Source organism: Astatotilapia calliptera, chromosome 12 (assembly GCF_964374335.1).
Source record: "Astatotilapia calliptera chromosome 12, fAstCal68.1, whole genome shotgun sequence".
Lineage (NCBI taxonomy): Eukaryota > Metazoa > Chordata > Actinopteri > Cichliformes > Cichlidae > Astatotilapia > Astatotilapia calliptera.
In genome coordinates, this window is record NC_137433.1 from 31,756,408 (window position 1) to 31,771,303 (window position 14,896).

Genomic DNA, 14,896 nt, shown 5'->3' on the forward strand with positions numbered 1-14,896 from the left:
CCAGGTGCCTTCTTTTGGCGCACCGGCCGGTCACGACCGGCGGGGGAAAAGTCACTCGGGTCAGAACATGGGGTGCCACCATCATCCCACTTCTGACACCAATGTGGGGACCTCAGACAAGGAGGAGACGGAGGTGTCGTTTGGTCTTGCTTCCCGTGAGCTAGCCAGGGAGCACAGCCGTTTATTGACATCTGCAGAAGAACACTGCCGCTAGCTAACTGCTCAGCGCCGCAACCGCACAGCAACAACAACAACACACAGGGCGCCCTCTGACCCCGAAGGACACACCGTCGCAGCGAGAGGGCGTCACCCGTCACTATGGAAACATAAACAAAACATAACTGTACAAACAGAACCCCGAACAGCCCTGACCCGCTACAATATGCTGCTGAGAATATAGCCCAGAAGAAGCGTATAGTATAGCTTTTATTTTGGAAAGAGCCATTTCTCTGTAATAAACTCTCTTTTCCAAAGATGAGTGATTCCTCAATCAGATACAGGTGTTACCGCACCAGATCCGCGGCCCCGAACCGTAGTAAGGAAACCTCTGGCAGTTACTTGAAGGTTCCGTAACTGACTCGTAGCCGGCAACAGCTTACTATACAGGTCAACTCCGCTAGCAAAAAGATCGAAAGAGGCGTAGGAAACTGCTTCACCAAACTTTATTTCTTCTCTAAGGCACGAACACCGCGTACAGTGGGCTGAAATAGTTTACTCACAGCGAGCATCGCCGACACAACTCTGGCTGTCGAGGGAGTTATTATATTCCTTTTATTTATTTTCTTTTCGTCTCTTCTGTAGCTAACCGTTACTTTTTCCCCTTCTCCGCTCTCTCTCTTCACACACACACACCAGGCAGTCCCGCTACACACATCCCGAATACATTTCCCATCAGGCTTCATCCTTAAAGGGCCATGCCTGTAACACAGGGCTTGCAAAATCGCTAGCCCCCATCGGGCTAGCGATTTTTCCAGTCGGGCTATCTCTGCCCTGCCCGTCGGGCTATTGTAGGAAGAAAAATATATGTCAATGCTTTTGCATTCTTTCGGAAATGTAGCTGGGTAATTATGTCATTGGCATCGGTGAGCCACTGTCAATATGTGACATATTGAAATCGCGTTTGAATTTGCGCTTGTTTTTTGCTTTCACTTTGCAAATGTCCAGGTGCCTTCTTTTGGCGCACCGGCCGGTCACGACCGGCGGGGGAAAAGTCACTCGGGTCAGAACATGGGGTGCCACCATCATCCCACTTCTGACACCAATGTGGCGAGCTCAGACAAGGAGGAGACGGAGGTGTCGTTTGGTCTTGCTTCCCGTGAGCTAGCCAGGGAGCACAGCCGTTTATTGACATCTGCAGAAGAACACTGCCGCTAGCTAACTGCTCAACGCGGCAACCGCACAGCAACAACAAGAACAACACACAGGGCGCCCTCTGACCCCGGAAGGACACACCGTCGCAGCGAGAGGGCGTCAGCCGTCACTATGGCAACATAAACAAAACATAACTGTACAAACAGAACCCGAACAGCCCTGACCCGCTACAATATGCTGCTGAGAATATAGCCCAGAAGAAGCGTATAGTATAGCTTTTATTTTGGAAAGAGCCATTTCTCTGTAATAAACTCTCTTTTCCAAAGATGAGTGATTCCTCAATCAGATTTATTTTTTAAATTACTTTTGTTTCAGCAACATTAAATTTAAAAACTGTACTTTTGAGTTAAAATATATATTTCTAATTTTAATAAATGACAAATTAAAAAGGCATGAACATTTTTTTTGTATCGAAAAAATATCGAACCGTGACACCAAAGTATCGAACCAAACCGAACCGTGAATTTTGTGTATCGTTGCACCCCTAATATTTTAATATATTTATATTCTAATATTTATATTATGACTTGTGGCAGTAAGTGGTAATAAGGTGATATTTAATATTGGTTAATGCTTTGACATATGAGGATGGATACCATATTATAATTTCCAGGCTTTAATAACAATATATAAGATTTTGATTTGTGTATATCATAGCTGAGCTCCACATGTCAACTATTCAGTAATTTATTACTCAGTTTAATTTACATTTAAGTACCATTAGTGTTGGCTGACCAGTCTAAAAAACATAATGGTTTAGATTGTAATTTAGTCTGACTGTAACTAACAACACACAGATAAAACACAAAGGTGTTAACAAAGTAAAGTGTAGAGGATAAAAGAGAGAGGTCCTTACACAATGTCGTTGAGCTCCAGCATGGTGTCAGGAGGAGGATTGATGAGGACGTAGGACAGCGTGTTCTGGTGGTCGTTCATCTCATCTGTAGAAACAGACAGAGATGGCCTTCAGTGCTGCTCTGGAGCCCTCTCTCGTCCCCCTCCATTATACAGAACATCAACCAGGAAATGAGCCTTTTATCCATTTAAAATATGACACTGCCTTGTTTTCAGCCTTTCAGTCAGGACAAAAGTAAAGTAAAACTTAACGAGCAAGTGGTGCAAAAAATCGGAGGCAAATAACTGCGGGAATAATTTGAGGGTTCCTTGTTACAACTGCTAATGATCATTTAAATCTTAATATGAGGAAACAAATGATCTTATTAAACACATTTAGCATGAATAAAGCCTGTCATTAAGTAATGTAAAGCCTGTATTTAAATGGGATTAGAAAAAAGAACATACAAACTCCAGAATCTGACATTTTTACACGGTCATTTTAAATAGCTGGAGCAGGGGCAGCTTTACCACACTTATACAAACTCTGTGAGTGGAGAACAGTCGCAGTTTTTTTCACATAATCAATTTATACAGGATGTCTTTTATTCTATTTTTTATCATTAATGCAAAATGTTTTCAATGGGTGACTGATCTGGGCTCATCATTCAGTTCTTCCTTTTTTAAACATTTTACACAGTATTCAAAGTTCTTATGGTTTGTATATTTTAAAGATGTATAATAAAATTTGACTAGCAAAAGAGTTTTGAAAGCCTTTAGAGTCCAGTTTGCCATATTCACCAATTTCTTGTAGAAGAAATCAATCCTGCATATATTCTCTACCTTTAACTAGTTCCTTAACCAGGATGTAAATGACGTAGGCTCAAGATTCATAACAATTCACAGGTTGCTGCACGTAAAACGACCAATGTTACCTCAACCTTGATCACAGTTTGGGTGAGGACCCATTAAGCGATCAGTGTGTGCAAGTTTGATTAGATTCTGATGAGTACTGCAGGGGAAGTACCAGACGTTGACAACTGGGGACGAGGACGGATTCACTTTAATAGTTAAACAATTCTTCCAGTCTGCAACAAGCTAATTGAACAATAAATCAACCATGTGATTATAAATTACTGTTAGAAAATTTAATATTTCACAAAATATTAAACTGATTTAGAAAATCTTATTATTTTTATTTGAAAAGCATTTTAATTCGTTTTCAAATCAACCACTTAAAGATACTCATAAATTGCTAAATTCCCCCATTCAGTCCTTTACATCCTGTTATAAACACTAAAAACATTAACAGTTGTAACAAACATCTTTTATTGCTTCAACAACACAGTTAGGCCAAGGAAATTGTTCTGCACTATGAAGAGTTTAGATTTTATGAGAGGAAACCTATGAGAGTTTAACCTTTATTTTTCCAGATGAGTCATATTATGTGTGTGTGTGTGTGTGTGTGTGTGTGTGTGTGTGTGTGTGTGTGTGTGTGTGTGTGTTAATCATGTCTGCATGCATGTGTGGTGATTGCACTCCGGCAGTGTCTCCTACTTGTGTCGTGTGATGGGCGGAGGAAGGAAAAGGAGGGCACGTGTGTCTCCGTGACAAACCCACCTGCTTGTGGCCCTTTATAAAGCCAGGCGGGGTGAAAGAGAGAGAAGGTCTAACCGTTACTGACAGGGCACTTTGTGGAATAAGGGGAGGCCCACATGCTGCCTGCTGACTGAAATGGCACCCCATGCGCAGCTTCAGAACGGAGCCAGCATGCAGACAGCGTCCCCAGCTACGCAACAGATCGATCTAAGTCGCATTCCTTTTACGTCCTGCGCATTCCACACGGGACCAACAGGCTGCTAAGGCGGCAGGTTGCCATGCTAACTGACGACACTCAGCCTCCCACCCCCCCCAACCACCACCACAACCCAGCCTCCCCCCGACTGACATGTGACATACGCACAGACAGAGAGGAACATGCTCCAGCATCCGTCAGACTGGACCAAACGCAGAGCGACTCAAACCAAACAGAGTGAAGCAAAGCACATTGGGAGTGTGAGAGTGGAAGAGGTCAACCTGCTGCTTCATCTATTCATCTATTCAGGTACACTTTACAGTTACGGTAATTCTCTGTTCGCCCTTCATCCACACATCGTTACTGCAGACTACTCAGTGTATTAAATATGGGTTATACCATGGCGGCAGATATATAATTGGTAACCAGCTGAAGAAAAGCAAAGGATTTATTGTTGTGGCTCTGTAATCCAGCATAACTATAGTTATAACAATGCTTACTTTTGCTCATGTTAGAGGGTATACTTTTTTTAAACAGTTTTGCTCCTATTAATGCTACTAATTTGGAATCAACAGCTTAAAATCCCCCAAAGCAACAAATAAAGATGATCTAGACCCCTGCCTTATTCATGCTACGGAAGTGTGAATATTTAAATATTATATTTAATATACTGACACTGGTAATTATCCAACTCTGGAAACATGATTCTGGACTGGTCAGCGTTTAAGTTGGTCTCTTTTTGCTTGCGTTCCTATTATTCCCATTTATTAGGGTCAGTGTTTTTTCCCATTAATCAAAATCCTAGTTTTTAATGTAGCAATTTAGGATGTAGTCATTTAGTTATTGTGGCACTAAAATAACTACAGATTGGTCTTGTTCTAATTTAGAAACCTTCGATTTTTAGCTCAAACGTGTGAAACAAATTACAGGAAAAGAACCGAATCCTGTTCGATCCTCTTTTATGCCGTGCGTCATCATTTGTTCTGAGGGAGCACCTTTATCTTTATGGTTCAAAAGCTGGCCTCAAACAAGATGACCACAAAGCACTTTTATAAGTATGAAAATGTTGTCAATCCACAGACTGTGTATTAAAAATAAAATTAGAAACTAAAGGACGCTCCACATTCAAAAGAGATTTTCCAATCATGAGGCAGGCCTGTCTGAAAGCATACCCTGGTTTTATTGCCCTTTCAGGCTCTAATGGGGGCCATAATTTACATGTGCTGAGTTAAATAAGACTTGGAACCATCGATTACGACTGTAAACTCATTAGAAAAGCATTTTCTGAAGTCACCAGAGAGCACTTGGGTCATTTCCTACAGACTTCTACAATCAGATTTCTTTCTGGAGCCAGAGGAGTTGCCCCCTGCTAATACTGAGATGACACATCCTTGCTGGCTTTGCTTTTAAGAGCCACTAGCATAATGTCCACATTATAGCGAGTCTGTGTGTGAAACATATGTTATCATCCTTACAGTCACCAGAACTCAACCCAATCGAACACCGCTGTAAGACTTTCACTGTTACGGCAGTGAAGGAAAATATCTTTGGAATAATTTTGTTCCACCCTGCCAGCAGAGTGTTGCAGTCTTTCAGTATCACCCGCCTTTATATTCTGATTTTTATTTCCTCCCTCTATATTTATTCTTTCCACACAGTGCTCTTGGCGTGCACATTTTGCATAACTACACTAAAGCGAGAAGTTAAACCACTGGAAGTCGCTAAAAAAAGCAATATTTTTGGTGAATGTTAAGTTGCTCTTTAAATAAAATTGAGAGCACTCCAGTGTGCAGGAGTACAGAACCACAAGATATATTACCAGAGCAAAAACGCTGAGAGGTAAAAAGAGCTCAAACTGAATACAATCAGCTCAAACTTGACTTCTTTGGGGAAGTGGCCATGGCATAAAGTTAATACACTCTGAGGTGCACTGACATGTGAAAGTAACAGACATGGAGGAGGAAAAGAGCCCCGCTTCCTCCAACATGTTTACTTTCTACATCAGACCACCTCCGACACTCGTCGTCTTTTATACATTTATAGAATACAATCTATCCTTCCATCCACAGACATAATGCACTCCGCTCCACTCTTTAAGCCATACTCTGATGCCCTGCAGTACTCTAGCCATTTGGGACGTCACCTCACAGGAACACAATGCAGAAAGACCAGATAGAGATCGAAAAAGAGAGGGAGAGAGTAGAGTGAGAGACTTGCTGCTGACCTACTGCTGACTCTGGCAGGGGACACACTCACATAAAAAACACACGCACACTCACACTCATGCAGTAAAGTTGCAGTACTGTGATCAACCAGCTAACCTGACAGCCTGGTCCCCTCTGAATACGGGTGCTCTGAAATGGCCTGCAACTCTAAGCAACGGCAGTCACTGTTAACTTCAACGTCCTAATGTATTCATTTGTACTCAAGTTATATGTCAAATAAAACAGATTATATAACTAAAGAGATAAGATAACATCTACAGTTAAGCATTCTTTTTGGTGGGCAAATGCTATTCTTCATTGGATGCTGGCGAAAGGACAAATTCCTTTCTCCACAAGGTGGACGTAATCACTCACATGTTGCAAATGAGTTATAAACAGCACACAAATTACCTTGCAAATATCCTAGATTTACTCGATTCATGACATCGCTCGCAGTGAGATTAGAAACATCCTCTACAAGCCAAAAGGGGAAGGAAGACAGAAGAGGCAGAGAAAGGAGGTTAAAAAAAAAAAAACAAGAACAAGAAACAAAAAAAATATCAGGCAGGCAGCAAAAGCATCTGCAGATTCAAAAAAAAGAAAACAACAATCAAAAAAACTCTTAAAAGTGTGAGAGCAATGCAAAGAGGCCATGCATCAGTGTGTGCACAGAATCACTTCCAAATTATTAATCTGTCACATCCTGCTGCAGAAATCCTCACTGACATTCATGGTTCTTTAGAAGATCTTGAACTTCAGGAGTTCTTCCTGAAACGTATTTAATTGACACATTACAACACATCTGGAGCATGATTCTGCTGTTTTGTTTTGAGCCGTGAAGCTGGGAGGAGGCAAAAACGAAAGAAAAAGTGAACTGAAAAGAATGCAGGCAATTTCACTCTGTAATTGCAGTCTTGAATGCAACTGAGACGAGGTTCGTGCTCCTGCATCCTCATGCGTGATGTGTTCACATCCACATGATGGTATGATCATGACTGCGAGGTGGTGTGCGTCTGAGTTATGACACACGGAAGAGGAGTTTGATGGGTGTGAAAGTGATGTGAGAAAATGAGGTTTTCTGAAGGTCAGTGACGATGCAGTGCGATGTCGATGATCTGTACTAACAAGCCTCACATTACTATGTGTTCATGGGAAATGAGATGAGGTAAAAGAAAACAAAAATGACTGGAATACAGATCGGAGGGTTAAATAACTTTCTCAAACACAGCTGCTTGCACTGCAGAAATAATTTAACCAGCTGAGAGAAGCATCAATTAGTGAAGCAAAAGAATCTCATGAACTTGATCCTGAAACCTGAACTTATCAGACTCTAGAGTGTCCTTGCTTCTAAAATTTAAGCTCATGAATATACTTCACCACCAGGCTCAGAAAGTACTTTTGCAGCTGATGCTACGGCCCATTGATTCAGTACGTGCAATCTTATTAAGGCTAACAGGGCCAGTTTATTATATCTCGATTTAAACTGATAACACAGTGACAATGAAATTTGTGGTGGTGCATAGATATGTGACTTTGAGACTTTGAGATGGTCAATATCATTATTATTACGCATCAGAGCAAAGCCCAGTAAAACCAACAGGTGGTAACAGAGTAGGCAACTGAGGAAAGGCAACAAGTGTTCTCAAACAAATGCAAGAACTCATTCTGCAGCTGTATGTAGTAATGGTACCCGTGTTTAATCAAGGAACTCATGGGAGTTCCGCACATAAGGCAGTGATAACAAAGGCACTGTATGTGTAACTGCCTGTGGCATGAAATCAGTCACATGCTATTCTTGATCTGAGCAGATTACAGTGTTCAGGAACAATACAAAAATAAAATCTTTAGCCTGTCCCAGCTTCTAAAATTCTCTGTAGTATAATCTTTGGTTTTTGGATCATTAAAAAACAAGCAGCCTAAAGAGATCCATCTGGGGTGACATTTTCACCATTTTCACTACTAGAAAAAGCGTCGTAAGTAGCTCAAATAAGTCAAAAGATATAGACGCCAAAACAAACATCCATTACAGAGGACATAAATGAATAGGCTGGTTCTCAGGGGGCTATAAATATTTTGAATAATAAGAGCACAGGCCTGGCCTGATTAGTCTCTTGTGCCAAATAGCCAGGGTGCTTTTGTGGCAACATCATAAATCAGTTATCCACAGGGTTCAGGTCCCCCAGTTCTTAGCAACAAGGACTATGAGCAGCCACTTAATGACATCAAGAACCACCACACCTGAGCAGCTAGCAGAAACTGGGAGACGAGATGGACAGGGTTAGCTGGCTAGTAGCATCCTTTTAGAATAAGATGCTTACATACCGCACCCTTCAAAAAACCCTCTCTCAGAAATTGGGCTTTCAGTTTATATGACTTTAATCAGATCTTTATAGCTGGATTCACACTACTATGCTGTGTGGACTTGAATGTCTGTGACTTCTGAACTAAAGGTTTCCTTCTTTGACTTTTCTTAGGCTTCACTCACTGCGATTTAACTCAACCAGTTACAGGATTTCTGCATCCAAAGCTTCTGTGACCTCAAAGTCATGTTTACAGAACTGAGACTCCAATCTGCAACAAACATTATAATTAGCATTATTATTCATTTTCTGGGACATTATGACTAATATTTACAAATTAAATACAAAGAAATACAATCATTAATTAAAATAACTGATTAGAGCAGCTGAACTGTATCTAGTCCTATACAATAAGCTATACTGAGTAATATCTTTCAACCTAAAGCATCAATATATCCTCATATATCATAACATCAGCTGTTCCACTCACCGTATCCCACAGTGGGGAGGCCCAGGTGCTTCATGCGATTCTTGACCAGCTCGGACAGCTCCTGTCGCTCGGAGCGCCGATACAGATTCAGTCTCTGCTGTGAGATGCGCTCCGCTCTGGTCGACGGTTTGACGTTCTTCCTGCTCAGCCGCCGAGCCCACTGCATGCTCTTCTTCCTTAGCAGCGGGTGCTCCGATTGGTCACTCGTGGTGGAGTTTCTGTAGCCCGTCTTCTCCTTCCAGGATCCTCCACGATCACGGTGCTCCTCACCCTGCTCCACGTTGATGGACACCTGAGACTGGAATGGTAAGATGGAAATGTGAATGCTGGATTCTGTGAGGAAAGCGTGCACTATAAGAATAAGAAACAAACAAACTTTTGATATTTAAAAAAAAAAAAATACCAGTAAAGTTTTTTTTTTTTTTTTTTTACTTTGCCTGCTTTAAGCAAAAAGGAGTCAGCTGACGTAATAAACAGAATCAAGCCTGTTTGGACCTTACCTGTGCATTACTGTCCCTGCACTGGAATACAAGGACAGACAGACATCCAAACAAAAAGAGATGCAATGAAAGATGAGGGCATTCAGAGCAAACAAATGTTCGAAGCCTTAAACATCAGCATATGGAAGCTTATTTATTTATAACTGTATTAATAGCAGTATGTGAGAGTCAGTCAAAAATATAAATCTAATTTCATTGCTTGACATGAATTTCTGTCAGCTGGAATGTATCTGTATTAAGAAATGAATGGTAAATGTGCAGCCTCAAACAAAGGAAAGGCAATTTAGGGAATAGGACATACAAGCTGAAGAATAAGCAAGAGTATCAAAGGAGAAGGACTCAAGCAAAAACTAAAGGAGGGAATGATTAATAGATGGTAGCTGAATTCAAACCACAGGCAAAAGCTGACACCAAATCCAAGACCAGGACTCAGATACTGAGTATCTGATCAAAGTGAACTTGCCTCTGAGGTTGAGAACATATGCGACTCGGTCCGGTAGATCCCGATGGGAATCTCAGCGCTGGAGGAGCAAAGTTTCTGGAAGAGTCTGCCGTAGGTCCTGATCCACAGGTCCTCCTCTGTGATCTTCATCTGAAGTGAGAGATTGACGATAAAGTTGCTGCACATCACAGATGAAATTACTAAAATGCACAAATCACTTGGTAAGATGCAAAAGTAAATTTCCACATACAGCACATAGGTACCCAGAACCAGGCGTGGTGTCCAGACCAAGGAGAAGCCTGATGATGGCAATCATGTAGTCCTTGACAAATGACTGTGGTTTAAAAAAATAAGTTTAAAAGCTTTCGCAAACACATTTTGCAATTGCTCTGAGGGGAAGTTTTCTTTATAACACCTGCAATAAATTATTTTATCCTGTGCATTATGCTCATTAATATTTAATGGCACAAATGTTCTTTTGTAGGATATTCATTTGAGGCTTAAACACGTAAAAAAAAACCCACATTTACTTTAGACAATAAACTGCACCTTACTAGGAAATACTGATGTAACAGCCGTTACCTTTTTAGACACAACTTTCAGACAGAGGAACTAGTGCAGCACAAATTCTAAGGATGAAATCGCTGACAGACAGGTCTATATTTAACTATTTCATAACGAACTAGTTCAAAGTCTGTTATCCCACCTGGTAAAGTAGTGTATCCAGCATGCTGATACTGAACACTCTGCCTGCAGCAAACGGCAGCCGGAACATGAAAGCCAGGTTGGAGCCCTTATCACGCTCTATCTGGAAGCAAAAAACAAAATACAAACAAAAAAAAGGAGCCAAAAAAAGATTTAAGAAAGAGTGGGGATACATACAAGCTTTATCTGTTAGTAATGATGATTTAACTGCATTAAACAAATGCATTCATTCACAAGAGGCCTGAAGTGTGACAAAAATTATTAATGGGTTTATTTGATTTCCTGGAAAGTAAGCTAACTCTTTAAATGTCATATAAACTCACCCGACCATGTTGTTTAGTACAGCTGTTAAACTAACTGTTAACACAAAAATCTATTCGGCTGATTGAAGCAGCAACACTCAGTGATTTTAGGCATGTAGACATGGTCAAGAGACCTGCTAAAATTCAAACTGAGCAGCAGAATGGGGAAGAAAGGTGACTTTAAATGTGGTGTGGGTATTGCTACCAGATAGTTTGGTCTGAATATTTCAGAAACTGCTGATCTACTGGGATTTTCCTGCACAACCATCTCTAGGGTTTATATAGAATAATCTGAAAAAGAGAAAAATGGCTCATTGATACCAAAATTCAGAGGAGGATGGCCACGCTGCTTCATAGGAAGGCAACAGTAACAGTAACTCAAATGACCAGTTGTTACAACCAAGGTATGCAGAAAAGCTTCTCTGAATGCACAACACAACAAAATGTGAAGATGATGGGCTACAGCAGCACCTTGTGCCCCTATCGACAGTTAAGAACAGATTTGTGGTGAAGCTAAACCAAAAAAAGCATATTGAAAAAAACACTGCCTGGTCTGATTAGTCTGGTTTTCTGTTGCAATGGTGATGGTGTGCTCAGAAAATGGGTGTAAAGAACATAAATGCATAGATCCACCTGCTTTGCATATCATATCAGACTGGTGTGGTGGTATAATGGTGTGAAGGATATTTTTTGGGACACTTTGGCACTTTAGTACCAGCTGAGCATCATTTAAAAGCCATAGCCTGCTGTATCGTTGCTGACCATGCCCATCCCTTTATGACCACAGCGTAACCATGTTCTGACAGTTGCTTCCAGAACATGGACACACCATGTCACAAAGCTCAAATTATCTCAAACAAGGCAAAGACTTCACTGTACTCAAATGACTTCCACAGCCACCAGATCTCAATCCAATACAGCACCTTTGGGATGTGGTAGAACAGGAAATTGTCATCATGGATGTGCAGCCAAATCTGTAGCAGCTGTGTGAATCTATGCCACGAAGAATTACAGCAGTTCTGAAAGCAAATTGGGTCCAACTTAAAACTAGCAAAGTGTACACAAAAATTGGCCAGATGAGTTTATACAGTGCAAAAAGGTAAAAAAAAAAGAAAAAAAAAAAAAGAAGACTTCATAGGCTGCAAGTTATAATGCACAACCCAAAGTGCTTACACTTCTCTTTGGGATACTGAGATATTTTTCGATTGTCCAGAAAATAAAACGATCTAAGTCAAAGACACTGAACACGAAACACTCACCTTTTCCAGTTTGGAGAGTGCGAGTGAGTAGCAGTCCTTGGCTCTGAACTGCATGAACCTCATGTTGGATGGATGCGTGAGCTCAGTGATGATGCTGAGACTGGGGAACAACCTGAGTGTGGAGGAAATAAAGTGAGAGGGATGTCAGTGGAAAGACAAAATGCTTTGTGTTGAGAGAGACATGGTGTGGCAGTGATAAATGCTTTTAATTTTAGTTGCTAAATAAATGAGCAGTTTCACAGCTTTGGCAGCTGTAGTTTGTCTTTGAGATGAGCTCTGCCTTTCTGTAAACCCCCTCTAAAAGCTTATATTTGCTCTTTGGCTTTGCAGTAAGAACAGACGAAGACATTAATTAAGTGAATCTGGTGCACACTTGGGCCAAAACCAGAATCTTGACTCATACATAACAAGGGTGAGCTCGCACAAGGCGATCTATACTGTGGTCAAAAACATTAGACTCCCCAAAATTCACTGTGTTAAGTGCGATTGCCGTACTCTGGTTTTGTTAGACGTGGGCATGTTAACAAGAGCTAACGAGAACTCCAACATGTTCTCAACGACAGCTGTCTCTGTGAAAAATGCTTTAGTACAGTAATCACCAAGCATGACACCTCTTCCCCAACAGAGGCACAAAATACATAAAATCATGAACCTTTTTCTCTGCAAAGTGAGAAAGACAGAGGCCAAGCGCACAAAGAGGAGAGAAGCTGAGATGAACTTAATGAACTTGTTCCTGGATCAATAAGATGAGTGGGGGAGTGAGAACAATTGAGACTGGTGGGAGGACACCTTTGAGTTTTTAAAGCACGCTCTATGTTACCTGAACATTGTCTGGACATTGACGATGGTCTTGGCATCTGCCATGTAGTCTTCCTCAGCACTCATAGTGCTCTCCTTGTCCACAACGACCAAGTTGTCAGCATAGATGATACCACACTGCAGCAGGTTGTCCAAGCTGTCCCATTCAGAAAGCAGCAGTGATTAATAGGTTATGACATGTTAGAAAACGGTAAATATAAGAGTAATATAGTAAATACAACCCCAACTCCAAAAAAGTTGGAATCATGTAAAATTTAAAAACAGAATTCAATGACTTGCAAATCTGATAAACCCACATTGTATTCACTAAAGAATATATAAAACATATAAAACAAATGTGTGAACTGAGACATTTTCCTATTTCATGAAAAATATTAGTCAAGTTTGAATTTGAAGAAAGCAACACCTTTCAAAAAAGTGTGAATGAGAGAAACAGCTGGAAGAACATTTTGCAACTAATTAGGTTAACTGGCAACAGATCGGTAACATGATTTGATATATATTTTTAAAAAAGAGCATTGTGGAATAGTAAAGGGTAGAGGTTCACTAATCTGCAAAAAACAGTGCTTATAAATTTAGGAAATATTTCATAATAATGTTTCTCAATATGTTCCTGTGAATATCTCATCATCTACAGTACATAACATCATCAAAACAGCAAAAATTAATAATGGATGTTCGTGGTCTTCGGACCCTCAGGCGGCTGTCATGGAGATGCCTGCATGGCCTCAGGAACACTTCCAGAAATCTTTGTCTGTTAAAATAGTTCACCAGGTTAAACCTCTGTGATGCAAACATGGATGCTGCGTCCTCTGAACTAAAGAGCAGAGGGACCATTCTGCTTGTTATCAGAGCTCCATTCAAAAATATGCACGTCTCTATGTAGTGTGGTGCACATTAGTACACATGCAATTGTCAGCATGCATATCTTTAATGCCACTATCAATGCAGAATGTTACATACAGGTTTTACAGGCTACACAGAGTTACATAGAGTTTTACAGACTGAGCAGATGCAACATAGAGGTAAACACGGCCCTGTTCCAACATTTTTGAGATGTGTTGCTCCCATCAAATTCAAATTGAGCTGATTTTTTTATGGCACATTTCTCTCATTTTAAACATTTTAATGTTGCCTCTTTTAGACAGAAATTGGATTTATGATGTCCAAATCTGCATCGACCAAGAAGGTGAGGAGTTTACTAAGTGGATTTTTATGCATGAATAAATTATAATGAGCTGGACTGCAAAAACAAGTTTTAGATAGAGGTTAGTGGTTACTAAATATATTTATTTTTTGTCAGAATTGACGTGCACTACCAAGCACATTCAACATACCCAGGATATATTTCTGTTGTCTGGCTTACCCTACATCTAACATCAAGAACTAGACAAAGTAGTTGCATGAAAGGTTTTATCAACTCGATAGATTAAACTGGGGTTTAACCATCTAGTTATTCGTATGTTCACATGAGACGACCGGCACTGGCAGCATCTGACAGGCCTGACCGTCTGATGGACGAGTCTACTGGTAATTTTGGAGGTTAAACACACAATGCTGGCTGAAAGCAACACAGCTGCAGCAGACAAATTAGTGGTGTGAGCATCTAACGGGAAAACACTATTGAGTAGTTTAGTAAGAAACGTGCTTCTACAAATATGCTTTTAGTGATGGTAAGTATATTAATAAAGTCTAGCCATAAACCCAGAAAGCAAAACCAACAAAAATGCTGACTGTAAGCAGCATTACATAGTCAGCACTTTAAGACATGGAGGAAGCTGAGATTCTTACTGTTATTTCATTAAATAATAGATGTGCATAGTAAAGTTTGAGTTTTTATTCTTTTAGCTGCGGCAACATGGCGATTAATGAAAA

General features: G+C 40.5%; 1 protein-coding gene across 16 annotated transcripts in view; it reads right to left on the minus strand.

Annotated features, from left to right (window-relative positions):
• kcnt1b (potassium sodium-activated channel subfamily T member 1b) overlaps positions 1-14,896 on the minus strand; it is a 78,062-nt gene that overhangs the window by 7,787 nt on the left and 55,379 nt on the right. For 6 of the 16 annotated variants that reach the window (XM_080308878.1, XM_080308880.1, XM_080308884.1 and 3 more), the window contains 10 exons: positions 13,023-13,157; positions 12,203-12,314; positions 11,867-11,962; positions 10,643-10,744; positions 10,187-10,270; positions 9,958-10,086; positions 9,495-9,515; positions 8,995-9,292; positions 6,616-6,678; positions 2,228-2,312 (listed from right to left, as the gene is read on the minus strand). In XM_080308878.1, the coding sequence (XP_080165004.1) occupies positions 2,228-2,312; positions 6,616-6,678; positions 8,995-9,292; positions 9,495-9,515; positions 9,958-10,086; positions 10,187-10,270; positions 10,643-10,744; positions 11,867-11,962; positions 12,203-12,314; positions 13,023-13,157 (1,125 nt within the window). Of the gene's footprint in view, positions 1-2,227; positions 2,313-6,402; positions 8,776-8,994; positions 9,293-9,494; positions 9,516-9,957; positions 10,087-10,186; positions 10,271-10,642; positions 10,745-11,866; positions 11,963-12,202; positions 12,315-13,022; positions 13,158-14,896 lie in introns of those variants that run through there. The other 10 variants (XM_026188983.2, XM_080308886.1, XM_080308885.1 and 7 more) reach the window with 7 other exon arrangements.